Source organism: Anomaloglossus baeobatrachus, chromosome 9 (assembly GCF_048569485.1).
Source record: "Anomaloglossus baeobatrachus isolate aAnoBae1 chromosome 9, aAnoBae1.hap1, whole genome shotgun sequence".
Taxonomy (NCBI): Eukaryota; Metazoa; Chordata; class Amphibia; order Anura; family Aromobatidae; genus Anomaloglossus; species Anomaloglossus baeobatrachus.
Window position 1 is genome coordinate 176,840,283 of NC_134361.1, and position 27,056 is coordinate 176,867,338.

General features: G+C 51.0%; 1 protein-coding gene across 1 annotated transcript in view; it reads left to right on the forward strand.

Moving 5' to 3' along the window:
* BRCC3 (BRCA1/BRCA2-containing complex subunit 3) overlaps nucleotides 1-17,305 on the forward strand; it is a 68,700-nt gene extending 51,395 nt beyond the window's left edge. Inside the window, exon 8 of the mRNA XM_075322815.1 lies at nucleotides 16,874-17,305. Coding sequence (XP_075178930.1) covers nucleotides 16,874-17,025 — 152 coding nt within the window. The 3' untranslated portion in view covers nucleotides 17,026-17,305. The remainder of the gene's footprint in view (nucleotides 1-16,873) is intronic.
* The last annotated feature ends 9,751 nt before the right edge of the window (nucleotides 17,306-27,056 follow it).

Below are 27,056 nucleotides of genomic sequence, written 5' to 3' on the forward strand. Positions count from 1 at the left end.
GTGTAAACCCAGCTTAACAGCTAGTCAGACCCTCTTGTGACTGCTTATCAATATTGCAGGCCTCAGCTGCCTTCTAAACACCCTCAATTATCTTCTCCTACCAGATCTCTGTCGCTGCATGGGCGACCTGAGACCTTTCCATCTTTGCAGAGCTTAGCACAGAGACGGTGCTGGACCTGTATCGGGTGTGAAGGTTGAGAAATATGGGTGACAGTTTAAGCTGTTGACTCTTCCCTAGCAGTCTGACCAGCAGACCCCCTTTCACTAATGAAGCAGGTCTCTTTAGGAGAGGCGAGCAGTTGCTGAAATCTTTTGCAAACCATGAGGAGTTTACGGAAACATTATAGAAGGCCAGGGAGCATCTAGACACGGACAAATGTTTCCAGAAACGTAGTCGCATGGAGGTATTGTACTCTTTCCCAGCTGAATTAGTGGCATTTTCGTCCACTCTGCTGGTGGTCGACACTCGTTTCTTGCCTCTCTAGAACCACCACCTTGTCCTTTGATGAGGTGGCTGCATTAAAGGATCATACAGACAGACATATTGAGTCTGTGGCTAAGTCTGCTTTTGAGGCAACAGGTTCAACTTTTTGTCCGGCTTTCGCTGCCTCTTGGGTTGCTAAGGTGGTGTCAGCTTGAGATAAGCACCTACTTCGTAGCCTCTTACTTGGTTCACAGGAGGTAGAATTTAATGAAATAACAGACCAGATCATGCAGACAGCTAAGCATTTATGTTCTGCATCTTTGGAAGCGGCAAAATGTTCCTCTCGGGCTGCGAGCAATTGTGTGGCTATCCACCACAGATGACTCGTAGTTTGGAAGGCGGATTTAGCTTCAATGAAGTCTCTCATGAGACCTTCTTTTTAGGGGTTTCGTCAGCCATTTAGGAAGCTCTGAGCTTTGCAGCTCCGTTCCTTTCACCAATAGCCAGCTCCAGACGTTCCTGCCCGTTGGATCAAACCCCTGCATCTCCGGAAGCTATAGAATGGCTCCCCTTAGACCAGTGCCCACAGGACTTCCTTGCGGGCCTGGAGGCAAGCCCTCTGGCAACAGAGGGGTTGAGGCATAACATCTAGCCAGCAGTGTGGGATCCTTCCCGGATAGATGGTCATCTCCTTCTTTTTGAAGAAGCATGATTGGGGGCAGTCAGCGATCTTTAGGTCAGATAAGTCGTTTCTTCAGGTTACAGGATTGAGTTTTTCTTTATCGTTCCTTTGGGAGACCCAGACCATGGGTGTTTAGCTTCTGCCTCCGGAGGACACACAAAGTACTACACTTAAAAGTGTAGCTCCTCTCTCTGAGCTTATACACCCCCTGGTAGCCAGTCCTAGACAGTTTATCGCTTTGTGTTCAGGAGGTCATACATCCACACATGCATTCTCATCTGATTGTTTGACTTTTGGAAAGAGTTTGAAGAAAAGCGGGTCCATGTCTGGACTCCCGGCATGTCCCTTCTCACCCCACTGTGTCGGCGGTGTTGTTAAGGTTGATTTACAAGGCTGAAGCCTTACATGCCGTGCTCCTTCACCATCCCTTCTGGGTTCTAGCTTGAAGTGGGAGCCAGCACGGTCTCCATGCCTGGCAGGAGTCCGGTCTCCATCCACAGCCCCTTGAGGATTCTGTTGGACCGGAGCACTCATCCCCAGGGACATGGCCCTGCGTCTCAGCAGCTAAGTACCTGAGACGTTTATGTTGGGGGTCCCGGTTCTTTATTGTAAGGGGAGAGTATGCTGTATGTGATTGTTTTTAACTTTTCCGGCGGGTTCTCCAGCTTTTGCCCGAGAACCGCGCCGATGGTGCCTGCTTGTCGGCCTCGCCGCTTAAATTTAGGCCCCGGCTTCGCCGGAGGCCTAGTTTCGTTTTCCTGCCCTCGCATGTCACTCATGCAGAGGGACAGGTTCGGCTCCTCCCGGCGGCCGTTCTACACAGGGGACGGACACTCCCCACTGCTGGGGCGTCCCTCCTTCCCGGAAGGTCTCTATAGCCCTCCAGTTCCCGCTCTTTTATAGGAACGCCCCTAGTCCCGCCCCCTCTCTTCGCTCCGGCGGCCATTTCTCAGGCAGAGTTCACTCTGCTCTGGGACATGCTCCATTCTGCATCTCTGCTGAGGTGCTGCGCTCTGGGGGACCGGACTTCGGGATCTGGAGGGCACACAACACCGCGCTCAGCGGTCTGGTAAGCCACAGCCGGTCTCCGGTTGTGGACCTCTGTATATTCTCCCTGGGGTTCATTCTCTGCAAAGCCCCCACTCCAGCAGCATGTCTCACACAAGGAGCAAGGCTCCAAAGCTTTATTCTGCATGCACTGCATGTAAGCTCCTGCTGCCTGAGCCGAGCATTTATCCACACTGTGATGGTTGCTCTAACTTGGCGGTGCCACAGCCTGGAGTCTCACCCCCAGTGGTCTCTCAGGCTGCTGCTGCACCTGTGATTGAATCTCCGGCCTGGGTAGAGTCCTTTTCTAGGTCCATATCCCAGTCATTTGCTGAGTCCATGGGACTTTTGTCCAGGACTTTGATGAATATGCATCAGCCCCCCTCACAGGGTGCCTCTAATACTCTTGACAGAGGACTCCTATCCTCTGACCTCCGTCCATCAGAGCTCACGGAGGATTCATTATCTGATCACAGACCCCGTCCTTCTAAGAGAAGGCGCAGGGTTTCCTCCCCTTCCCCATCCCACGGCTCTGTCTCAAGAGCTGACTCTCAAGATGAGGAGGCTATGTATCCCATCGATTTCTCTGAGGGTGACTCAGATCTTAGTGATTTGATTGCTTCTATTAATTCTGTGCTGGATCTCAATCCGCCAGTGTCAGAGGAGCAACTCTCTTTGGCAGAAAAACATCAGTTTACCTCGCCTAAGAGAGTGAAGAGTGTGTTCTTTAACCACTCCAGTTTTCAGACCGCTGTGACCAAACCCAGGGCCTGCCCTGACCAACGCTTTCCAAAGCGTGGTTCTGATGACCGGTTTCCATTTCCACCTGAGGTGGTCAAGGAGTGGTCTCACTCCCCAAAGGTAGACTCTCCGGTGTCTAGGCTCTCAGCCCGGACCGTTGTGTCGGTGGCTGACGGCACCTCACTTAAGGATTCCACTGACCGTCAGATTGACCTTCTGGCCAAATCTGTGTATGAAGCTGCGGGGGCCGCGTTTTCCCCGACTTTTGCAGTAGTGTGGGCTCTCAAAGCCATCTCTGCTTCTCTAGAGGAGATGCATTCCCTCACCAAGGAATCTATGCCTGAGATGGTTACATTAACTGCTCAGGCTTCAGCCTTTTCATCTTATGCCATGTCTGCCATGCTAGAGGCTGCTCACCGCACTGCGGTGGCTTCAGCTAATTCTCTTGTTATCCGCAGGATTTTGTGGCTTCGAGAGTGGAAGGCAGATGCTTCTTCCAAGAAGTTTCTTGCTGGGCTCCCTTTTGCTGGTTCACGGCTGTTTGGTGAACAGCTGGATGAAATCATTAAAGAAGCTACTGGCGGGAAGAGTACTTCCATTCCACAAACCAAGACCAGGAAACCCGCCCAGGGTAGGAATCAATCGAGGTTTCGTTCCTTTCGTTCCTCCAACTGGTCATCCTCTAAGCCTTCCGCCTCGTCCGCTAACTCAGCCAAGAATCAGAAATCCAACTGGCGCCCAAAAGCGCGTCCGCAGAAGACCGCAGGAGGTTCTGCCACTAAGGCAGCTTCCTCATGACTCTCTGCCCGCTCCAGCCACGTCCTTAGTCGGTGGCAGGCTCTCCCACTTTGGCAACGCTTGGTTAAAGCAAGTCTCCGATCAGTGGGTGAGAGACATCATATCTCACGGCTACAGGATAGAATTCTCTTCCAGCCCTCCAAACAGATTTTTTCTCTCAACTCCCCCCTGCTCCAAGGCCGCCGCCTTCTCGCAGGCCGTGGCGTCCTTGCAGGCAAACGGAGTGATTGTCCCAGTTCCTGCTCAGGAACGGTTCAGAGGTTTTTACTCAAATCTCTTCCTAGTTCCAAAAAAGGACGGTACCTTCCGGCCCATCCTGGATCTCAAGCTTCTCAACAAGCATGTCCAGGTGCGGCATTTTCGCATGGAGTCTCTGCGATCAGTCATTGCTTCTATGACCCAAGGGGAGTTCCTGGCGTCCATCGACATCAGAGATGCCTATCTACATGTGCCAATCGCAGTGTCACATCAGCGTTGGTTACGTTTTGCGATAGGAGAGGATCATTTCCAATTCGTGGCTCTCCCCTTCGGGTTAGCCACGGCCCCTCGGGTATTCACCAAGGTCATGCGGCAGTGATTGCGGTCCTGCACCTCCAGGGGTTAGCAGTGCTTCCTTATCTGGACGACCTTCTGGTCAAGGGTCCATCCAGCGCAGACTGTCAGCGGAGTGTCTCGCTCACTCTCGCCACCCTAGCCCAATTCGGGTGGATTGTCAATCTTCCCAAATCCACTCTGACTCCGACCCAGAGTCTCACGTACCTAGGGATGCAGTTCGAGACTTTGCCGGCACTTGTGAAGTTGCCCTTAATCAAACAGCAGTCTCTCCGGCTAGCGGTGCGCTCTCTCCAGAGGCCCCGCCGTTATTCCCTCAGGCGCCTGATGCAGGTGCTGGGTCAAATGGTGGCTTCCATGGAGGCAGTTCCCTTTGCCCAGTTCCATCTGTGTCCTCTGCAGCTGGACATTCTCCGCTGTTGGGACAAGCGGCCTTCCTCCTTACAGAGGTTAGTGGCTCTGTCGCCACGGACCAGGAGCTCTCTTCAGTGGTGGCTTCGACCCCTCTCCCTGTCCCAAGGGCGCTCCTTCCTGACTCTGTCCTGGGGGATTCTCACCACGGATGCCAGCCTATCCGGCTGGGGAGCGGTACATCTCCACCACAGAGCACAGGGCACTTGGACTCCGTCCGAGTCAGCCCTTTCAATCAATGTGCTGGAAACAGAGCTGTGCTTCTAGCTCTCCTAGCCTTTCACCACCTGTTGGCGGGCAGGCACATTCGAGTCCAGTCAGACAACGCGACAGCGGTTGCCTACATCAATCACCAAGGCGGGACATGCAGCCGCCTGGCAATGTTGGAGGTCCAACGCATTCTTCAATGGGCGGAGGACTCCAAGTCCACCATATCCGCAGTCCACATCCCTGGCGTAGAAAACTGGGAGGCAGATTATCTCAGCCGTCAATCCGTGGACGGTGGCGAGTGGTCTCTGCACCCGGCAGTGTTTCAGTCAATCTGCCGCAAGTGGGGCAATCCGGACGTGGACCTAATGGCATCCCGTCACAACAACAAGGTTCCGGTTTACGTAGCTCGCTCCCACGATCCTCAGGCCTTCGCCGCGGACGCTCTGGTTCAAGACTGGTCCCAGTTTCGTCTGTCCTACGTGTTTCCCCCCTCTAGCTCTCTTGCCCAGAGTCCTGCGCAAGATCAGAATGGAGGGCCGTCGAGTCATCCTCATTGCACCGGACTGGCCCAGGCGAGCTTGGTATCCGGACCTGCTCCAACTGTCCGTGGAGATGCCGTGGCATCTTCCGGACCGTCCAGACCTGCTCTCGCGAGGTCCGTTTTTCCACCCGAATTCTGCGGCACTCAAATTGATGGCGTGGCTCTTGAGTCCTGGATTTTGATGGCTTCTGGTATTTCTCCTGAAGTCATCTCCACTATGACTCGGGCCCGTAAGTCTTCCTCCGTCAAGATCTATCACAGGACTTGGAAAATTTTCCTGTCCTGGTGTCGCTCTTCCGGCCATTCTCCTTGGCCATTCTCGTTGCCGACCCTTCTGTCTTTTTTACAGTCCGGTCTGCAGCTAGGACTGCCCCTCAACTCTCTCAAGGGACAAGTCTCAGCTCTATCAGTGCTGTTCCAGCGGCGTCTCGCCCGGCTGGCTCAGATCCGCACCTTCATGCAAGGTGCGTCTCACATAATTCCGGCTTATCGGCAGCCCTTGGATCCCTGGGACCTTAACTTGGTCCTCACAGTATTGAAGAAACCCCCCTTTGAGCCTTTTAGGGAGGTTTCTTTGTATCATCTTCTCAAAAGGTGGCCTTTCTAGTTGCCATAACTTCTCTCAGGAGAGTCTCTGATTTGGCTGCGCTCTCCTCGGAGTCACCTTTTTTGGTTTTTCACCAAGACAAGGTGGTTCTCCGTCCGACCCCGGACTTTCTTCCTAAGGTGGTCTCTCCCTTCCACCTTAACCAGGATATTTCCTTTCCTTCCTTCTGTCCGGCCCCTGTTCATTGCTTTGAGAAAGCGCTGCATACTCTAGATCTGGTGCGTGCTCTCCGGATTTATGTGGCTCGCACCGCTGCGCTTAGGCGGTGCACCTCTCTTTTTGTGCTAACCACAGGGCGGCGCAAGGGTCTCTCTGCTTCTAAGCCGAGCTTGGCCCGTTGGATTAGATCGACCATTTCGGACGCCTACCAGAGTACTCAGGTGCCTCCCCCGCCGGGGATCAAAGCACACTCGACCAGAGCTGTCGGTGCCTCTTGGGCTTTTAGGCACCAGGCTACGGCTCAACAAGTCTGTCAGGCTGCCACTTGGACTAGCCTGCATACCTTTTCGAAGCACTACCAAGTGCATGCTCGTGCTTCGGCAGATGCGAGCTTGGGCAGACGCATCCTGCAGGCGGCTGTCGCCCACTTGTGAAGTTAGGCTCCGCCTACTTCTTAGTTTTTTCTGTTTATTCCCACCCAGGGACTGCTTTGGAACGTCCCATGGTTTGGGTCTCCCAAAGGAACGATAAAGAAAAAGAGAATTTTGTTACTTACCGTAAATTCTTTTTCTTATAGTTCCGTATTGGGAGACCCAGCTCCCTCCCTGTTGCCTGTTGGCAATTTTCTTGCTCCGTGTGTTATCACCGGCTGTTGTCGTGGACTGAGTCTCCGGTTGTTCCAGTTCTTACTCGGTTCTACTTGTGGGTGGCTATTCTCCTTCAGCTTTTGCACTAAACTGGCTAGGACTGGCTACCAGGGGGTGTATAAGCTCAGAGGGAGGAGCTACACTTTTAAGTGTAGTACTTTGTGTGTCCTCCGGAGGCAGAAGCTAAACACCCATGGTCTGGGTCTCCCAATACGGAACTATAAGAAAAAGAATTTACGGTAAGTAACAAAATTCTCTTTTTTCAGGTCATGTCCCCCAGCTTCTCCCCGCGTAAGATCCAGTTATGATCAGGCTCTCTTCCCTGCTTCACACAGGGGGGATTTGTAGGGGTTTCTCCCATAGAAAGGTTCAAGGGCTTCTCTTTGAATCTTTTTTAATTATCCCCAAGAAGTGTAGCTCAGTGCGGCCCATTCTAGATCTAAGGTGTCTGAACAGCTGGGTGCAGGTAAAATGCTTCAAAGTGGATTCACTCTGCCCTGTCATTGCATCCATGGAAACCAGTGAGTTTCTGTCGTCCATAGATATTCAGAACGCTTATCTGCGTGTGCCGATATTTCCTGATCACCAGCGTTACCTTCGGTTTGCGATCAAACAGGATCATTATCAGTTCTTGACCCTACCTTTTAGGCTGGCATCAGCACCCAGAGTGGTGATAAAGATTTTGGCACCGATTATGGCTCTCCTCCACTCCAGGGCCATAGCGGTGATACCCTATCTGGACAACATTCTTGTCAAAGCTCTCACCCAGTCTCAAAAATTTTAGAGCTTGCAGACTGTCTTATGCACCCTGGACCAGTTGGGGTGGCTTGTCAGTTGGGCAAAATCCACACTAATGCACACTTAGCTGCTTCTCTTTCTGTGGATGATCTTCAACTGCTCGGGGATCTGTTTTTCTCTGAGAGGAAAGGAAGGTGATTCTGCAGCCTTCCATCTGGACTCTTGAGTCCAGGAAAACATTTTCTCCAATTTTGTATGAGGATCTTAGGTCAGATGGTAGCGGATTTGAGGCTGTTCCGTTTGGTGCATTCCATTCAAGATATATTTACAGAACAGTTCTAGCGCATTGGGACAGATCGATACAGTACCTGAATTGGCATATTCACCTTCCACTTTGATGCTGTCGGTCCGTCAGGTGGTTGTCTCCCCCTCCTCTGACCAAGGGTCGCCCCTTTTGCCCTGTTCACTAACAACCATGGATGCCATTCTCTGTGGATAGGGTCTGTGTGTCAGTGCAGGGAACATGGAACTGTTAGGAGGAACTTCTCCCGATCAACATGCTAGAGCTTAGGGCTATCCATCAAGCTCTTCTTCATTGGCAGCATCTACTTCAAGGGCCACCAGTCAGGATTCAGTCAGACAACACCACAGCGGTAGCATATATCAACTATTAAGGTGGGACAAGAAGTCGTTTTATCATGTTGGAAGTGACAAGGACTCCAAAGTGGGCAGAAGGCAAAGTCCCTCTGATCTCGGTGGTGTATATTCCCAGGGTAGAAAATTGGTTGGTGGATTTCCTCAGTCATCGGCAGATAGACCCGTGAAAGTGGCCCCTTCACCCACAGGTGTTAAGGTAGATTTGTCTTTGTTGAGGCACTCCAGACATCGATCTAATGGCTTTCAGGATAAACCACAGGGTTCTAAGGTTTGTCGCAAGATCTCAAGCACCACTGGCAAATTCTTGGTCCTGGTTCTTTTTTCCATATCTCTTCCCTACTCTTCCTCTTTTTCCAGGCTTCTCAAGAAGATCAAGGTAGAGGGGATTCTGGTAATCCTGGTGGCTCCGGATTGGCCTTGGTGAGCCTGGTATTTGGACGTCATCAAACTACTAGGTGATACTCTGTGGTGTCTCCCAGAGTGCCCAGTCTCAAGGTCCATTCAACCCCCACAATTTACATCCACTTGCCTTAACCGCATGGCTGTTGAAGCTATGGTTCTGAGGAGGTCAGGCCTCTCAGGCCAGTTATTCAGACCATGATTAAGGCACTAAAACCTTACCATTGCACTTGGAAGGCTTAGTTGCTATGGTGCGAATCTACGTTTACTTCTCCAATGTCCTTTTTCTTTTGTAGTCCGAGCTAGAAGCAGTGCTAGCACTTAGTTTGCTTAAAGATCAAGATTCCACTTTGGCTATTTAGTGCCAAAGGGATTTGGCCATGGAGCCACAGATCAGGCCTTTTTTATCAGGAATGGCACATATTAGGTCCCCTTATCAACCACCTCTAGGCTCCGGGGATTTTAATCTAGTTTTGGAAGTTCTTCAGTTCTTTCCCTTCAAGCCCATCAGGGAGATTCCAATGCTTCCAAAAGGTGGTTTATCTTATAGACATCACCTCCATTATGAGGGTTTCTGAATTGGCGGCATTTTCTTGCTGCTCTCCCTACCTTGTTCTTCTTCAAGATAAGGTGGTATTTAGGCCAGTTACAACTTTCTTCCCCAAGGACGTTTCTTCTTTTCACCTTAGGCTATGTGCGCACGCTGCGTTTTTTTGACGCTGCGTTTTTGTGCGTTTTTGGCCGATAAAAACGCACCCGTGTCGAAAAAACGTGTCAAAACGCATGCGTTTTTACCGTGATTTGGTGCGTTTTTGGCTGCGTTTTGCTGCGTTTTTGAGCTCTGCGTTTTGCTGCGTTTTTGAGCTCTGCGTTTTGCTGCGTTTTTCCAATGCATTGCATGGGCGGAAAACGCAGGAAAGAATTGACATGTCCATTTTTTCTTCGGCGCTCTATTGGGAGACCCAGACGATTGGGTGTATAGCACTGCCTCCGGAGGCCACACAAAGCAATTACACTAAAAAGTGTAAGGCCCCTCCCCTTCTGGCTATACACCCCCAGTGGGATCACTGGCTCACCAGTTTTCTGCTTTGTGCGAAGGAGGTCAGACATCCACGCATAGCTCCACTGTTTGTAGTCAGCAGTAGCTGCTGGCTATATCGGATGGAAGAAAAGAGGGCCCATATGGGGCCCCCAGCATGCTCCCTTCTCACCCGCGGTGGTGCTTGTAAGGTTGAGGTACCTATTGCTGGTACAGAGGCTGGAGCCCACATGCTGTTTTCCTTCCACATCCCCTGGAGGGCTCTGTGGAAGTGGGATCTTGCCGGCCCCCAAGCCCTGGGGCCGGGCTCCATCCACAGACCCAGAGAACCTGCTGGATTTGGAGCGGGAGTGCCGTTCAGGGACAAGGCCCTGCAACTTTCAGGTACTCTGTGTCCCCGGCAGGCACGGACACTCTCAAGGCTTGCTGAGCGTTATAGTGCGCCGGGGACAGTAGCGCTGTGCGCTGGGGTTAGGTCACTGCAGCTTTGCTGAGTGACGTTACATGTTGGGAACTACTGCGCCGACCGCTACTGGAGCGGCGGCGCAGCTGCGACTTGTGGTGCGCCGGGGACTTTGCGCCGACCGCGCTTTTACGGCGGCGGCGCTTCTAACTTTAGCCCCCGGCTTCTGCGGCCTAGCGCCGCTTCGTTCCCGCCCCCACCCTGTCAATCAGGGTAGGGGAGAGACGCTGCTCAATAGGCAGCGCCGAGGGCTGGAGCTTTATTTACATGCTCCAGCCCTCTCACTAGGCACAGTGGGAAGCAGGCTTCCCGCTTTTCGTCTGTATACGCCCAGGGCCCGCCCCCCCCTCTCCACAAGGACGCCGGCAGCCATTACACATGCGGTCTGGCTGGGGAAGGGCAGCAGGCTCTGGGAGACCCAGACTAAAGGGATTTCGGCGACCACACACCCGCTCCTAAGCGGGCGGTAAGCTGCACTTAGTGCTGGCCCCACTTGTGCCTCAGTGATATATTAGTGTACTTTTTTCTTGGTACCATATATATATATATTTGCACTGTAAGGTCGCTTCTTGGCTGGACACCCTGTACTGCTCTGAGGAGGCAGCAACATGTCATCCGCAAAACGCAAGGGTGCCAAGGCACAGGCTGTGTACACTGTTTGTACTGCATGTGGGGCTGATCTACCGGCAGGCTCCAAAGACTCACATTGTATGCAATGTTCAGTCCCAGTGGCACTTCGTCAGCCAGAGCCTAATGTGGTGGTAGCCCAGGCTGAGACGCCTGTGAACCCTGCCCCGGTGACGGGGACAGACTTTGCAGTTTTTGCTGATAAAATGTCTGTGACTATGGCAAAAATCCTGGAGACCTTGCAGTCCAGGCCAGTTGCTCAGGCCATGGACACTGCTGTGTCTATGCTCTCCGGTCCCCCTCAGTTGGAACTAATCCGTACTTCAGGGGGGTCTCAAGCATCACAGGCTGAAGTCTCTGACTCAGATGACAGTCCCAGGCAGCCTAAGCGAGCTCGCTGGGAAAGACCCTCCACGTCTTCACACTGTTCAGGGTCTCAGCGACAAGAGTCTCTCTGTGATGAGACTGAGGACGGTGACCAGGATTCTAATCCTGAGGCCCCTCTCAATCTGGATGCCCCTGATGGTGACGCCATGGTTAATGACCTTATATCGGCAATTAATAGGCTGTTGGATATTTCTCCCCCAGCCCCTTCTGCAGAGGAGGCAGCTGCACAGCAGGAGAAGTTTCATTTCCTATATCCCAAGCGTAAATTAAGTGCTTTTTTGGACCACTCTGATTTCAGAGAATCGATCCAGAAACACGACGCTCATCCAGACAAGCGTTTCTCTAAACGTTCTAAGGATACCCGTTATCCTTTTCCCTCTGAGGTGGCCAAACGCTGGACCCAGTGTCCAAAGGTGGATCCCCCAATTTCCAAGCTTGCGGCTAGATCCATAGTCGCAGTAGAGGATGGCGCTTCACTTAAAGATGCCAACGACAGACAGATGGACCTTTGGTTGAAATCTGTCTATGAATCTATCGGCGCGTCGTTTGCTCCAGCATTCGCGGCCGTGTGGGCACTCCAAGCTATTTCAGCTGGTTTAGCACAGGTGGATGCTTTCATACATCCAGCAGTGCCGCAAGTGGCGTCCCTAACTTCGCAAATGTCTGCGTTTGCGACCTATGCTATTAATGCTGTCCTAGAATCTACGAGCCGTACCGCTATGGCGTCCGCCAATTCTGTGGTTTTGCGCAGAGCCTTGTGGTTAAAGGACTGGAAAGCAGATGCTGGTTCCAAAAAATGCTTAACCAGCTTGCCATTATCTAGAGTCAGACTGTTTGGTGAGCCATTGGCTGAAATCATAAAACAGTCCAAGGGTAAGGACTCTTCCTTACCACAGCTCAGAGCAAGTAAACCTCAACAGAAAAAGTGGCAGTCGAGGTTTCGGTCCTTTCGAGGCTCGGGCAAGGCCCAATTCTCCTCGTCCAAAAGGACTCAGAAAGAACAAGGGAACTCAGATTCCTGGCGGGCTCACTCACGCCCCAGGAAAGCAAATGGAGGAACCGCTTCCAAAGCGGCTACCTCATGACTTTCGGCCTCCTCCCTCCGCATCCTCGGTCGGTGGCAGGCTCTCACGCTTTTGCGACATTTGGCTGTCACAGGTCAAAGACCGGTGGGTAACAGACATTCTGTCTCGCGGGTACAGAATCGAGTTCAGTTCTCGGCCTCCACTTCGGTTCTTCAGAACCTCCCCACACCCCAACCGAGCAGATGCCCTGCTGCAGGCGGTGGACTCTCTAAGAGCAGAAGGAGTCGTGATCCCTGTCCCCCCTCTCGAACGGGGGCGAGGATTTTACTCCAATCTCTTTGTGGTTCCAAAAAAGGACGGCTCCTTCCGTCCTGTTCTGGACCTAAAACTGCTCAACAAGCATGTGAACGCCAGGCGGTTCCGGATGGAATCCCTCCGCTCAGTCATTGCCTCTATGTCTCAAGGAGATTTCCTAGCATCAATAGACATCAAAGATGCTTATCTCCACGTGCCGATTGCTACAGAGCACCAATGCTTTCTACGCTTCGTGATAGGAGACGACCATCTTCAGTTCGTAGCTCTGCCATTTGGTCTGGCGACAGCCCCTCGGGTGTTCACCAAGATCATGGCGGCAGTGGTAGCAGTCTTGCACTCTCACGGACACTCTGTGATCCCTTACTTGGACGATCTACTGGTCAAGGCACCCTCTCAAGAGGCATGCCGACTCAGCCTGAATATTGCACTGGAGACTCTCCAGGCGTTCGGGTGGATCATCAACTTCCCAAAGTCAAATCTGTCACCGACCCAATCACTAACGTATCTTGGCATGGAGTTTCATACTCTCTCAGCGATAGTGAAACTTCCGCTGGACAAGCAGCGGTCTCTACAGACTGGGGTGCAGGCTCTCCTTCAAAGTCAGCCGCACTCCTTAAGAAGCCTCATGCACTTCCTCGGGAAGATGGTGGCGGCAATAGAGGCGGTTCCGTTTGCGCAGTTTCATCTGCGTCCACTTCAATGGGACATTCTCCGCCAATGGGACGGGAAGTCAACATCCCTGGACAGGAAGGTCTCCCTTTCCCAGACGGCCAAAGACTCTCTGCAGTGGTGGCTTCTTCCCACCTCATTATCACAGGGAAGATCCTTCCTACCACCGTCTTGGGCGGTGGTCACGACAGATGCGAGTCTGTCAGGGTGGGGAGCAGTCTTTCTCCACCACAGGGCTCAGGGTACGTGGTCTCAGCAGGAGTCCACCCTTCAGATCAATGTTCTGGAAATCAGAGCAGTGTATCTTGCCCTACTAGCCTTCCAGCAGTGGCTGGAAGGAAGGCAGATCCGAATTCAGTCGGACAACTCCACAGCGGTGGCATACATCAACCACCAAGGGGGGACACGCAGTCGGCAAGCCTTCCAGGAAGTCCGGAGGATTCTGATGTGGGTGGAAGCCACAGCCTCCACCATATCCGCGGTTCACATCCCCGGCGTAGAAAACTGGGAAGCAGACTTCCTCAGTCGCCAGGGCATGGACGCAGGGGAATGGTCCCTTCACCCAGACGTGTTTCAGGAAATCTGTCGCCGCTGGGGGGTGCCGGACGTCGACCTAATGGCGTCACGGCACAACAACAAGGTCCCAACCTTCATGGCACGGTCTCGCGATCAAAGAGCGCTGGCGGCAGACGCCCTAGTGCAAGATTGGTCGCAGTTCCGGCTCCCTTATGTGTTTCCACCTCTGGCACTCCTGCCCAGAGTGCTACGCAAGATCAGATCCGATTGCAGCCGCGTCATACTTGTCGCCCCAGACTGGCCGAGGAGGGCGTGGTATCCGGATCTGTGGCAGCTCACGGTCGGCCAACCGTGGGCACTCCCAGACCGACCGGACTTACTGTCCCAAGGGCCGTTTTTCCATCGGAATTCTGCGGCCCTGAACCTGACTGTGTGGCCATTGAGTCCTGGATCCTAACGTCTTCAGGATTGTCCCAAGGGGTCGTTGCCACCATGAGACAGGCTAGGAAGCCCACGTCTGCTAAGATCTACCACAGAACGTGGAGGATATTTTTATCCTGGTGCTCTGCTCAGGGAGTGTCTCCCTGGCCATTTGCATTGCCTACCTTTCTTTCTTTCCTGCAATCTGGGTTAGAAAAAGGTTTGTCGCTCGGCTCCCTTAAAGGTCAGGTCTCGGCGCTATCCGTCTTTTTTCAGAGGCGTTTGGCACACCTTCCTAAGGTGCGCACGTTCCTACAGGGGGTTTGCCATATCGTACCCCCGTACAAGCGGCCGTTAGATCCATGGGATCTGAACAGGGTACTAGTTGCCCTCCAGAAGCCGCCCTTCGAGCCTCTGAAGGAGGTTTCACTTTCTAGACTATCACAGAAAGTGGCTTTTCTGGTAGCGATCACATCTCTTCGGAGAGTGTCTGAGCTGGCAGCACTATCATCCAAGGCTCCCTTCCTGGTCTTCCACCAGGACAAGGTTGTGCTGCGTCCTATTCAGGAGTTTCTCCCGAAGGTGGTATCCTCTTTTCATCTTAATCAGGATATCTCTTTGCCTTCGTTTTGTCCTCATGCAGTTCATCGGTATGAGAAGGATTTACATTTGTTGGATCTGGTGAGAGCACTCAGAATCTACATTTCCCGCACGGCGCCCTTGCGCCGTTCGGATGCACTCTTTGTCCTTGTCGCTGGTAAGCGCAAAGGGTCGCAGGCTTCTAAAGCCACCCTGGCTCGATGGATCAAAGAACCAATTCTTGAAGCCTACCGTTCTGCTGGGCTTCCGGTTCCATCAGGGCTGAAGGCCCATTCTACCAGAGCCGTGGGTGCATCCTGGGCATTACGACACCAGGCTACGGCTCAACAGGTGTGCCAGGCAGCTACCTGGTCGAGTCTGCACACTTTCACCAAACATTATCAGGTGCATACCTATGCTTCGGCGGACGCCAGCCTAGGTAGAAGAGTCCTGCAGGCGGCAGTTGCCTCCCCGTAGGGGAGGGCTGTCTTGCAGCTCTAACATGAGGTATTTCTTTACCCACCCAGGGACAGCTTTTGGACGTCCCAATCGTCTGGGTCTCCCAATAGAGCGCCGAAGAAGAAGGGAATTTTGTTACTTACCGTAAATTCCTTTTCTTCTAGCTCTTATTGGGAGACCCAGCACCCGCCCTGTTGTCCTTCGGGATTGTTGGTTTGTTTGCGGGTACACATGTTGTTCATGTTGAACGGTTTTCAGTTCTCCGATGTTACTCGGAGAGAATTTGTTTAAACCAGTTATTGGCTTTCCTCCTTCTTGCTTTTGCACTAAAACTGGTGAGCCAGCGATCCCACTGGGGGTGTATAGCCAGAAGGGGAGGGGCCTTACACTTTTTAGTGTAATTGCTTTGTGTGGCCTCCGGAGGCAGTGCTATACACCCAATCGTCTGGGTCTCCCAATAAGAGCTAGAAGAAAAGGAATTTACGGTAAGTAACAAAATTCCCTTCTTTTTTTTTTCAAGCTCAAAAACGCAGCTTAAAAAAAAAGTTGTGTGCGGACAGCAAAAATGAAAACTCATAGACTTTGCTGGGGAAGCAAAGTCATGCAGTTTTGAGGCCAAAAACGCACCCGAAAAACGCGCAAAAACGCCGCGAAAAATGCACTGTGCGCACATAGCCTTAATGAGGACATTGTCTTGCCTTCTTTTTGTCCCTCTAAATCTCATCTGATGGAAAAGAGACTTCATGGTCTAGATGTTGTTTGGGCCGTACATTATTACTTGTTGGCTACCGACCCCTTTAGGCACCCCTTTTTGTCCTGCCAAATGGGCCCTGCAAAGGTGAGGCCTCTTCCAAAGTTACTATCTCTTGTTGGATCTGAACAACTATTTTTCAGGCCTATAAATTGAAGAACAGGGCTCCCCTGTGTAGCGTCAAAGCACATTCCACGCAACTTGCGTGGGCTTCTTGGGTGGTTCTTCATCAGGTTTTGGCCTTGCAGCTCTGTACAAACCTTTTACATATTTTATATGGTCCATACCTTTGCTTCAGCCGATCCAAGTTTGGACAGGAAGATTTATCACGTAGCGGTTACTCCATGCTTCCACTTGAGCTTCACCAGTAAGTTCTGTGACTTCAACAGAATACATATCTTGTGTCTTTTCCCACCCCAGGGGCAGCTTTAGGACGTCCCAGGGTTCTGTGTCCCCCAATGAAAAAAGTAGATTTTTGGTACTTATCGTAAAATTTGTTTCTCATTAGCCTCTTTTGGGGAACACCACTTCCCTCCCTGTTGGCAATGTATTTAGGTTTTTTTCTCCTACTTTCACGAAACCAAGGAAATCAGCTACCAGCAGGCGATGTATAGTCTGCTGGGGAGGAACTAATTTTTGATGCTATGTAATATCAGTGTCATCCTCCCGGTGTCCCCCAATGAAGACTAACGAGAAATAGATTTTACGTCGAGTACCAAAAATCTACTTTTGAGATTCATACTTTATTTCTTAGTATTATTGAAAGTAGTTGACTATACTTATTTTGAATACATGGGGATCAAAAAGAAAAATTATATAATGTAAGAAATATACTTTTGTGGAAAAATGATATTCGTTGGGTGACATACGGCTAAATAGGTTACAGTTACTTACGTTGCGAAACCTCCGATATAAACAACAGGGGGTTTTCTGTGTAGACCATAAACGGTACTCAAACTTCATAAATATAATAATTGACAGCTCAGCGTTTATAACATTTTGTCTTGCAGTGTTCACGAAAAACTTGTGTGGCCAAATGTCTGCAGTTAGTGGCCCACTTTTACAGTGGCTTGAAGACCGTCTTCAACAGAATCATCAGCGTGCGCAGGAGCTCGAAAAAGAGAAGGAGAAACTAATGCAGGAGTTAGAGAGTCTGGATTGAATATTTTATTGGCCGATCGCAGTTACCACCTTCACAAAGACATAAAACAACTTTGGACTTTGATTCTAAAGATCTAATTGCAGTTGAATGTTGATATTGGTTCTAAATTCACAACCTAATGTTAGCACAAAGTATATTTAATGTGTTATTTTATGGTCAAAATTAGAATACTTTTTCTTAACTTTTTTTTTTCCCTTTAGCTGAATGTTCTTTGTCTTCTAATTGTACAGGAAGCAATTTGTTGCTTTGGGGGGATTAAAGTTTACATTATTTTACATGATACCTGTATGATGATTTATTAAATACAGCTCTGTATACTTCATCTTTAACCCATTCAAGACCAGGCTTTTTTTTTTTTTTTATTATTATTATTACTTAGCATTATACAGGATTGTTTGTTTTTTTTGTTTTTTTTTTTTTGCAGGACGACTTGTAGCTTTGAATGATTTTAAAGCCATTCATTATGCAGAAAAAATCATTGTCAGGGCAGTAAGGCTACTTTCACACATCATTTTTTTTTCCATCAGGCACAATCCGGCGTGTGCCTGATGCAACGGATCCGGCGCAAAATGTGGAAAACCGTATCTGCCGGATTCGTTTTTTGATGGATCCGGTATGCTGGATGCATCAAAAAACTGATCCGGCACATCCGTTTTGCATCAGTTTCGTCCGTTTTATGACAGATCCGTTTTTGTTTTTTTTTTAAAAAAAAAAAAAATTCTAACGAGTTCCGGAACTTTGATTGGCTAATGGAAAACTACGATATACCGTATTTTTCGGACCCTAAGACGCACTTTTTCCCCCCCAAATGTTGGGGGAAAGTGGGGGGTGTGGCTTATGGTCTGAATGTAGGGCTGCGGGGAAGGAGGGTGCTGCGGTGGAGCGGGTCATCGGGGGCATGAGCAGGCTGCAGCAGCGCCTGCCGTGACCACGTGGACACGCTCACTTAATATGCACGTCCATCCTCCCGCCCATCATATCTCAGCGCTGACAGGTGCGCGGGATGAATGGCGAGGGATAAACAGCCGGCCCGCATGATCACCCCTGGCAACTACAGCCTGGAGTGATCATGTGCGGCTATATTCACTGCCCCCGTGCATCATCATCAGCGCGGGGTGCAGTGAATCGGTACACTCACCTGTCACCGTTCCCCTGCAGTACCGCGATCCCCTCCTGGCTGCCGGCGGCAGCTGAGTGGAGCCGTCCCCGTTCCCCTGTAGCACCGCGATGTCCTCCTGTCTGTGCTGGCGGCTGCTGAGTGGAGACTAGCGGTGCGCACAGCGATGACGTCATCGTTGTGTGCACGTGTCCACACGCAGCCGCCGGCAGCCAGGAGGACATCGCGGTGCTGCAGGGGAACGGGGACGGCTCCACTCAGTGGCCGCCGGCAGCCAGGAGGAAATCGCGGCACTGCAGGGGAACGGGGACGGCTCCACTCAGCAGCCAGGAGGAGATCGCAGTACTGCAGGGGAACGGGACGGCTCCACTCAGCGGCCGCCAGCAGCCAGGAGGAGATTGCGGTACTGCAGGGGAACGGGGACGGCTCCACTCAGCGGCGCTGCCGCTGACACAGACGGGAGGAGCGATGCTGCAGGGAGTAAGGTGAGTATGAACGTTTATTTTTTTTATGTGCCACAGGATGCGGGCCATATACCAGCATGGGGGTGTATAGCAGGATGGGGGTATATTATGAGCAGAATGGGGGTATATTATGAGCAGAATGGGGGTATATTATGAGCAGGATGGGGGTATATTATGAGCAGGATGGGGGTATATGAGCAGAATGGGAGTATATTATGAGCAGAATGGGGGTATATTATGAGCAGGATGGGGGTATATTATGAGCAGGATGGGGGTATATGAGCAGAATGGGAGTATATTATGAGCAGAATGGGGGTATATTCTGAGCAGGATGGGGGTATATTATGAGCAGGATAGGGGTATATACTGTATATACAAGGCATGAGGATCATTACCAAGATGGTGTATCTTAGTAGAGAATTTGGGGATATTGCCCCCATAACAGTGTGAGCAGCAGATCCTCACCCCATAATAGTGTGTCATGACTCCATTTTTTGCTTAAAATTTTATTTTCCTGCTCTAAAACCAGGGTGCGTCTTATGGTCAGGTGCGTCTTATAGTCCGACAAATACCGTATACACCGTGGTTTAAAGCATATTTGACAGATTGAAGAGCGAGGCAAAGAGAAAACATGGAAGCTGTGCTGGCAAATATCACAAGGATATCGCTTGACTTATTTGAGGGTGGCTTTACACGCTGCGACATCGCTAGCCGATGCTAGCGTGATAGCACCCGCCCCTATCGTTATGCCGATATGTGAAGATCGCTGCCGTAGCGAACATTATCGCTACGGCAGCATCACACATACTTACCTGCTCGGCGACGTCGCTGTGACCGGCGAACCGCCTCCTTTCTAAGGGGGCAGTTCGCTCGGCGTCACAGCGACGTCACTAAGCGGCCGCCCAATCAAAGTGGAGGGGCGGAGATGAGCGGGACGAACATCCCGCCCACCTTCTTCCTTCCTCATTGCTGGCGTGTGGCAGGTAAGGAGAGGTTCCTCGTTCCTGCGGCGTCACACGTAGCGATGTGTGCTGTCGTAGGGACGAGGATCAACTTCACCCAAGCGACAGCAGCGATAATTGGGAGAGGACCCCCATGTCAACGAGGAGCGATTTTGGACGTTTTTGCAAAGATCCAAAATTGCTCCTAGGAGTCACACACAACGAGGTCGCTACAGCGGCCGGATGTGCGTCACAAAATCCGTGACCCCAACGAAATCGCTGTAGAGATCTCGTAGCGTGTAAAGCCCGCTTGAGGCCAATCGGTTGGCTGTCATAGTCCGTGAGAAGGAGCGACGGCGCATGAAGCGTCAGCCCCATTGTCGATTTTGGATACATCCACTGACGGCACAGAGAATGACCCATGGGGTTTTTGCCACACTCTACATGGAGCTAAAGGCCCCATCACACACAGAGATAAATCTTTGGCAGATCTGTGGTTGCAGTGAAATCATGGACATATTGTTCCATTTGTACACAGCGACAAACCTGGCACTGATTGTCCACAATTTCACTGCAACCACAGATCTGCCGCAGATTTATGTCTGTGTGTGACAGGGCCTTAAGAGGAAACCCTGAAAAATGTTCCAACTATGTACAGATGTTAGTGGAGAATTTTGACATCCTCGTTGGCTACGTTGCAGACCAGATCCGGAAGACAGACATCTACTGCCGGTCCTCTATATCACCAGAGGAGCATTTGCTGGTTACGCTTAGGTAAGCCTTTTTTAAGTTGACTTTTAATTGTAATGTTGTTGCTGGTATTTTTTTTTATTAATTATTGTCTTTCCTTTACAGATTCTTGCAACAGGAGATTCGCTTTCATCCCTGTATTACCAGTTTAGAATAGGTATTTCTACCATCTCTGGAATAATCAGACATACCTGCCGAGCCTTGTGGGACTGTCTCCAGGAGGAATTCATCCCACAGACCATCAGGGACAGATGGCTGGACATTGCCGAAAAATTCCACCAGATATGTCAGTTTCCCAATTGCCTGGGGGCAGTTGACGGGAAGCATATCACAATTGTTAATCCAGCAGCTTCTGGGTCGGAGTACTATAACTACAAAAAGTTTTTTTCCGATTGTCCTCATGGCAATAACTGATGTTCAGTACAAATTTATAGCAGTGGACATTGGAGCTTATGGCAGGTCAGATGACTCCCAGGTGTTTAAAATGTCTCCCATGGGGTGGCAATTATATGGCAACACCTTTTGAGTTTCCAACCGCAAGACCACTTCCAGACACATATGACCCACCAATGCCATTTGTTTTTGTCGCAGATGAAGTATTTCAACTCTCAGAACATCTTCTCAAGCCATATGGAAGCCGTGGCTTGACGCCAACCCAAAAAATATTTAATTATCGTTTATCCAGAGCAAGAATGGTTGAATGCACGTTTGGGATCCTGACAAGCAAATGGAGAGTGTGGGTAACTGCGATCAACCTAAACATTGAAACTGTTGATGAGGTTGTAAAAGCATCTGTGGTATTACATAATTTTGTTATATCAAAGGAACAAATCTCCATTGATGACATGAATCTGGAATCAACCTCTTTGTCTGATTACACTAATCCTAGTTTCTTTGTCGCTCCATTGGGAGACTCAGACAATTGGGTGTATAGCTTCTGCCTCCGGAGGCCACACAAAGTATTACACTTTTAAAAAAGTGTAACCCCTCCCCTCTGCCTATACACCCTCCCGTGGACCACGGGCTCCTCAGTTTTATGCTTTGTGTGGAAGGAGGCACACATCCACTCATGCATTCTCATACATAGTTATGTCGGATGGAAGAAAAGAGGTCCCCGATGGGGTCCCCGGCATGTTCCCTTCTCACCCCACTAAGTCGGCGGTGTTGTTAAGGATGAGGTACCCATTGCGGGTACGGAGGCTGGAGCCACATGCCGTCTCCTTCACCATCCCTTATGCGGCTCTGGGAGAAGTGGGATCCTATGCGGTCATCCATGTGCTGGGACCGTGCTCCCTCCGCAGCCCCTGGTGGAACCTGCCGGACCGGAGCTTCTTCATCCCCAGGGACCGGGCCCTGCAACTTGAAGGTACTCTGTATCCTCATGTGGGGACTGTACAGGGGTCGCACCTTCTCCCTGGAAGCCGCGGTGGTTCCGTCCGTTATCTTTTCGGTGGACTTCCGCGCCGACCGTGCCTGCTTGTCGGGCGCGGCCTTAAATTTAGCCCCCGACTTCGCCGCGGCCTAGTCCGAAAAATCCCGCCCCCGAGCCTGCCTGTCAGGGGTAAGGGCGGGATTACCGACATGACGTCGGCCTTGAGGGCTAGAGCATCCTGCATGTCTCCCTCCCCCCTCATTGACCACTTGGGGACTCCAGATTCCCGCTCTCTGCTAGCGCCGCCCCCGTCTCTCAGTCACTTTCTCAATCCATTGCACAGTCTATGGACAAATGGTCATCTAAGCTGCTTGAGGCATTGCAGTCCAGACCGGGCTCTTCACAGGCCCCGGTCCCTGTTAGTTTGTCTCCTCCAGGCCCTTCTCGGTCCGCGCCGCAGCGCGCTCCCAGGATAGCCCCTAGGTCCCAGGCGGAGGACTCCTGTCCGGATCGCAGCCCCAGACCTGCTAAGCGGCCTCGCTGGGACTCTTCCCCGGCCTCCTCACGCTGCTCTGGATCCCAGTTTGAGGACTCTCAGGAAGACGAGGCGGACGTGGGAGCTCAGGGCTCTGACCCTGACTTCGCCCTTAACCTTGATACCCCTGAGGGGGACGCCTTAGTAAATGATCTTATCTCGTCCATCAACCAGGTGTTGGATCTCTCTCCCCCGCCTCCACTTGTAGAGGAGTCGGCTTCTCAGCAGGAGAAACACCAATTTCGATTCCCCAAACGTACGCGCAGTACGTTTTTTGATCACTCTAACTTCAGGGACGCTGTCCAGAAGCCCAGAGCGGTCCCGGACAAGCGTTTTGCTAAACGACACACTGACACGCGTTATCCCTTTCCACCTGAAGTCGTTAAGGGCTGGGCACACTCTCCCAAGGTGGATCCTCCAGTCTCTAGATTGGCTGCTAGGTCCGTGGTGTCTGTTGCCGATGGCTCATCCCTGAAGGATGCCACTGACAGACAGAGCTCTTGGTGAAGTCTATTTATGAGGCCACGGGCGCGTCTTTTGCCCCGGCCTTTGCGGCTGTGTGGGCTCTCCAAGCAATCTCTGCATGTCTGACTGAGATTAATGCTGTCACGCGGAATTCTGCTCCACATGTTTCGTCCTTGACCTCTCAGGCATCAGCATTTTCGTCCTACGCCATGAACGCCGTCCTGGACTCCGCTAGCCGTACGGCTGTAGCATCCGCTAACTCCGTGGCAGTCCGCAGGGCTATGTGGCTGCGCGAATGGAAAGCAGACTCTGCTTCCAAAAGGTTCTTAATTGGTTTGCCTTTTTCTGGCGAACGTTTGGCGAACGGTTGGATGAGATTATTAAGGAATCCTCGGGAAAGGACTCCTCCTTACCCCAGTCCAAACCTAAGAGACCTCAGCAGAGAAAAATCCAATCGAGGTCTCGGTCCTTTCGTCCCTCCGCCAAGCCCCAATCCTCTTCGTCCAACTGGCCGGAGAAAGGCCAGAGGAACTCCTATGCGTGGCGGTCCAAGTCACGCCCCCAAAAGGCCGCAGGAGGCACTGCCTCCAAGACGGCCTCCTCATGACTCTCGGCCTCATCTAGCCACATCCTCGGTCGGTGGCAGGCTCTCCCGCTTTGGCGACGCCTGGTGGCCACACGTTCAAGACCGATGGGTGAGAGACATTCTGTTTCATGGTTTCATGGTTACAGGATTGAGTTCAGCTCTCGACCTACGGCTCGTTTTTTCAGAACCTCCCCACCCCCCGCACAGGCCGACGCACTTTTTCAGGCAGTGGACGCTCTGAAGACAGAAGGAGTTGTGATTCCCGTTCCCCTTCAGGAACGTGGTCGCGGATTTTACTCCAACTTGTTCGTGGTGCCAAAAAAGGACGGGTCATTCCGTCCCGTTCTGGACCTCAAGCTGCTCAACAGACATGTGAGAACCAGACGGTTTCGGATGGAATCTCTCCGCTCGGTCATCGCCTCGTTGTCACAAGGAGACTTTCTAGCATCGATCGACATCAAGGATGCTTATCTCCACGTGCCGATCGCACCCGAACATCGTTTCCTGCGTTTCGCCATCGGGGACGAACACCTCCAGATCGTCGCATTGCCCTTCGGCCTGGCGACAGCCCCACGGGTTTTCACCAAAGTCATGGCATCCGTCGTGGCGGTCCTGCACTCTCAGGGCCACTCGGCGATCCCATACTTAGACGATCTCCTAGTCAGGGCCCCTTCTCGGGTGGCGTGTCAACAAAGTCTTACCGTCACTCTGGCGACTCTCCAGCAGTTCGGGTGGATCATCAATTTCCCGAAATCCAAGTTGACGCCGACCCAATCACTGACTTACCTTGGGATGGAGTTTCATACCCAGCCAGCGTTAGTCAAGCTACCGTGGGACAAACAGCTTTCTCTGCAGGCGGGGGTGCAGTCACTTCTTCGGAGTCAGTCACACCCCTTAAGGCGCCTCATGCACTTCCTGGGGAAGATGGTTGCAGCTATGGAGGCAGTGCCGTTCGCGCAATTCCATCTACGACCACTCCAATGGGACATTCTTCGCAAATGGGACAAGAGTTCGGCTTCCCTCGACAAGAACATCTCCCTTTCACTTGCAACCAAAACATCACTTCAGTGGTGGCTCCTACCCACATCTGTCTCGGGGAAAATCCTTCCTCCCCCCAACCTGGGCCGTGGTCACCACGGACGCGAGCCTGTCAGGTTGGGGAGCGGTTTTTCTCCACCACAGGGCTCAAGGAACCTGGACTCCAATAGAATCGTCCCTTCAGATCAATATCCTGGAGATAAGGGCAGTATATCTAGCCCTATTGGTTTTCCATTGGTGGCTGGAGGGCAGGCAGATCCGAATCCAGTCGGACAACGCCACTGCCGTCGCCTACATCAACCACCAAGGGTGGCACTCGCAGTCGTCAAGCCTTCCAGGAAGTCGGGCGGATTCTGCAGTGGGTGGAAGTCACAGGCTCCACCATCTCCGCAGTTCACATCCCGGGCGTGGAAAACTGGGAAGCAGATTTTCTCAGTCGTCAGGGCATGGACGCGGGGGAATGGTCTCTTCACCCAGACGTGTTTCGAGAGATCTGTCGCCGCTGGGGAACGCCGGACGTCGATCTCATGGCGTCACGACAAAACAACAAGGTCCCGGCCTTCATGGCATGGTCTCAGGATCACAGAGCTCTGGCAGCGGACGCTCTGGTCCAGGATTGGTCGCAGTTTCGACTGCCATATGTGTTTCCCCCTCTGGCGATGCTGCCCAGGTACTACGCAAGATCCGGTCCGAATGCCGTCGCGCCATTCTCATCGCTCCAGACTGGCCGAGGCGGTCGTGGTATCCGGATCTGTGGCATCTCACGATGGGTCAACCGTGGGCACTTCCAGACCGCCCAGACTTGCTGTCACAAGGCCCGTTTTTCCATCTGAATTCTGTGGCCCTCAACCTGACTGTGTGGCCATTGAGTCCTGGCTCCTAGCGTCTTCAGGGCTATCTCAGGATGTCATTGCCACCATGAGACAAGCCAGGAAGCCAACGTCCGCCAAGATCTATTACAGGTCTTGGCAAATCTTCTTATCCTGGTGCTCTGATAACGGTTTTCCTCCATGGCCGTTTGCTTTACCCACATTTCTTTTGTTATGGCCTATTTGAGTTCCGCAGAAATTCAGCACCAAAACCAGATTACTCATTTCAGAGACTGCAGGTGGACTACATACTGCTGCCTAAGGTGGGTACTTATGAATATGTCCTGGTATGTCTGAAGCTTAGACCGTGATGAAAGATAATATAAAGACCACAATTACCATCAAGAAAGTAATAAGTAAGGTGGTTTGCAGATATGGGTTTCCCAAAACTATAGAAAGTAACAGAGGTGCTTACTTCAATGGAGAATTAAATGAAACAGATCATGGCTACTTTGGGATTAGAACATGCTTTCCACGTTCCCTATGACCCACAAAGTAGTGGGAAGGTGGAACGCTTTAACGGTACTCTTAAATTAAAGTGCATGGAGGAAACACACTTGCCCTGGGTAGATTGCTTGCCCATCACATTGCTTTCAGTGAGAACTGCCCGAAGAGGTATAAAGAAGCTGTCCCCATATGAATTAATGTTTGGTAGTGTTCCTGAGACAGAATTATATTTCCCACAGCAATTGCAGGCCTCGTATGCTTTTCTCACTGAATATGTCGCTGAGTTGCACAAACATCTGACTGTTACTCATAACTGTGTTCTTTCCTCCATCCCAGACCCCATGTTTATAAGCGGCACACACACCGGCACCAGGTGACTGGGTCGTGGTCAAGAGACACATAAAGAGACCATTGGAGCCTAGATCCAGGGAGCCATTCTAAGTGATGCTAACCACTGCCACTTCTGTCAAGATCCAAGGCAAAGATACAAAGATAACCACTCTGCCTTTTGGATTATGCTGATGGAAACTGTACCTCTTGTCCCATCAATGAGGCACTAAAAGAGGACTGTGATAACAAACTGCTAAAGCATCACCAAGTTCTGTTCCAAGATATGGACTCTAAAGCACTAAGAACTGTTGGATATGCACTCCGAGCCCAATATCTTCTAATTCTATGCCATATCTTGCAGATCCCCTGACCCTATATGAGGACTATAAGTTACGCCTTTGATGCTCACACTCTTAGGACTGGAAAAACTGTGAGAGTACTTCAATTACTCGTGATTATTTGTAATGATAGTTGTTTCCAGAAAAGTGACCAAGGATGTTTTGAGCAATAGTGAACTGTGGTTTACACACTCTGTGTAGACTTGTGAACAACTTTACCTAAACATTCCCTATATAACCGAGCTGCAGACAAATGTCTCTGACAATTTGGTTCTCAGGTATCACTGGGTGGCTGATGGGCATTCTACAGATGGGAATGTTGGTACTATTAGTGTATGTAGCTGCAAGAATTGGTATATTTGTTGTGACAACATTAGGTAAAGAGACTCGTAAGATCAAACATCACAGGCCGTCAGTTAACACATCTGCAAAACATCAAAGTGCTCCCTTGGTAAACATATATGATGAAGTTTACAAACAAGATATCTATCAGTGAACGGGTTTGGCCCCTTCATGCTGTCTCAGCATGGGGATATAGCTGGTGGATAAATTGTCTGTAAATAATAAAAAGGGAGGAATTGTTATGGTTAATATTTTATATTAGGTTAGATTATCATTTAAGCAATTTATATATAAATATATCTTTGATAATTTTGTACTTTTATATTAGCTTCATAAGTGTTATTCATAAAAGCAATAACACAGGGTGTACTCTTTGTTATAAAGATGCTTTTAGTCTCAAAGGTCTTTGTTAATGAATGTCCAGAAAACTGGACAGA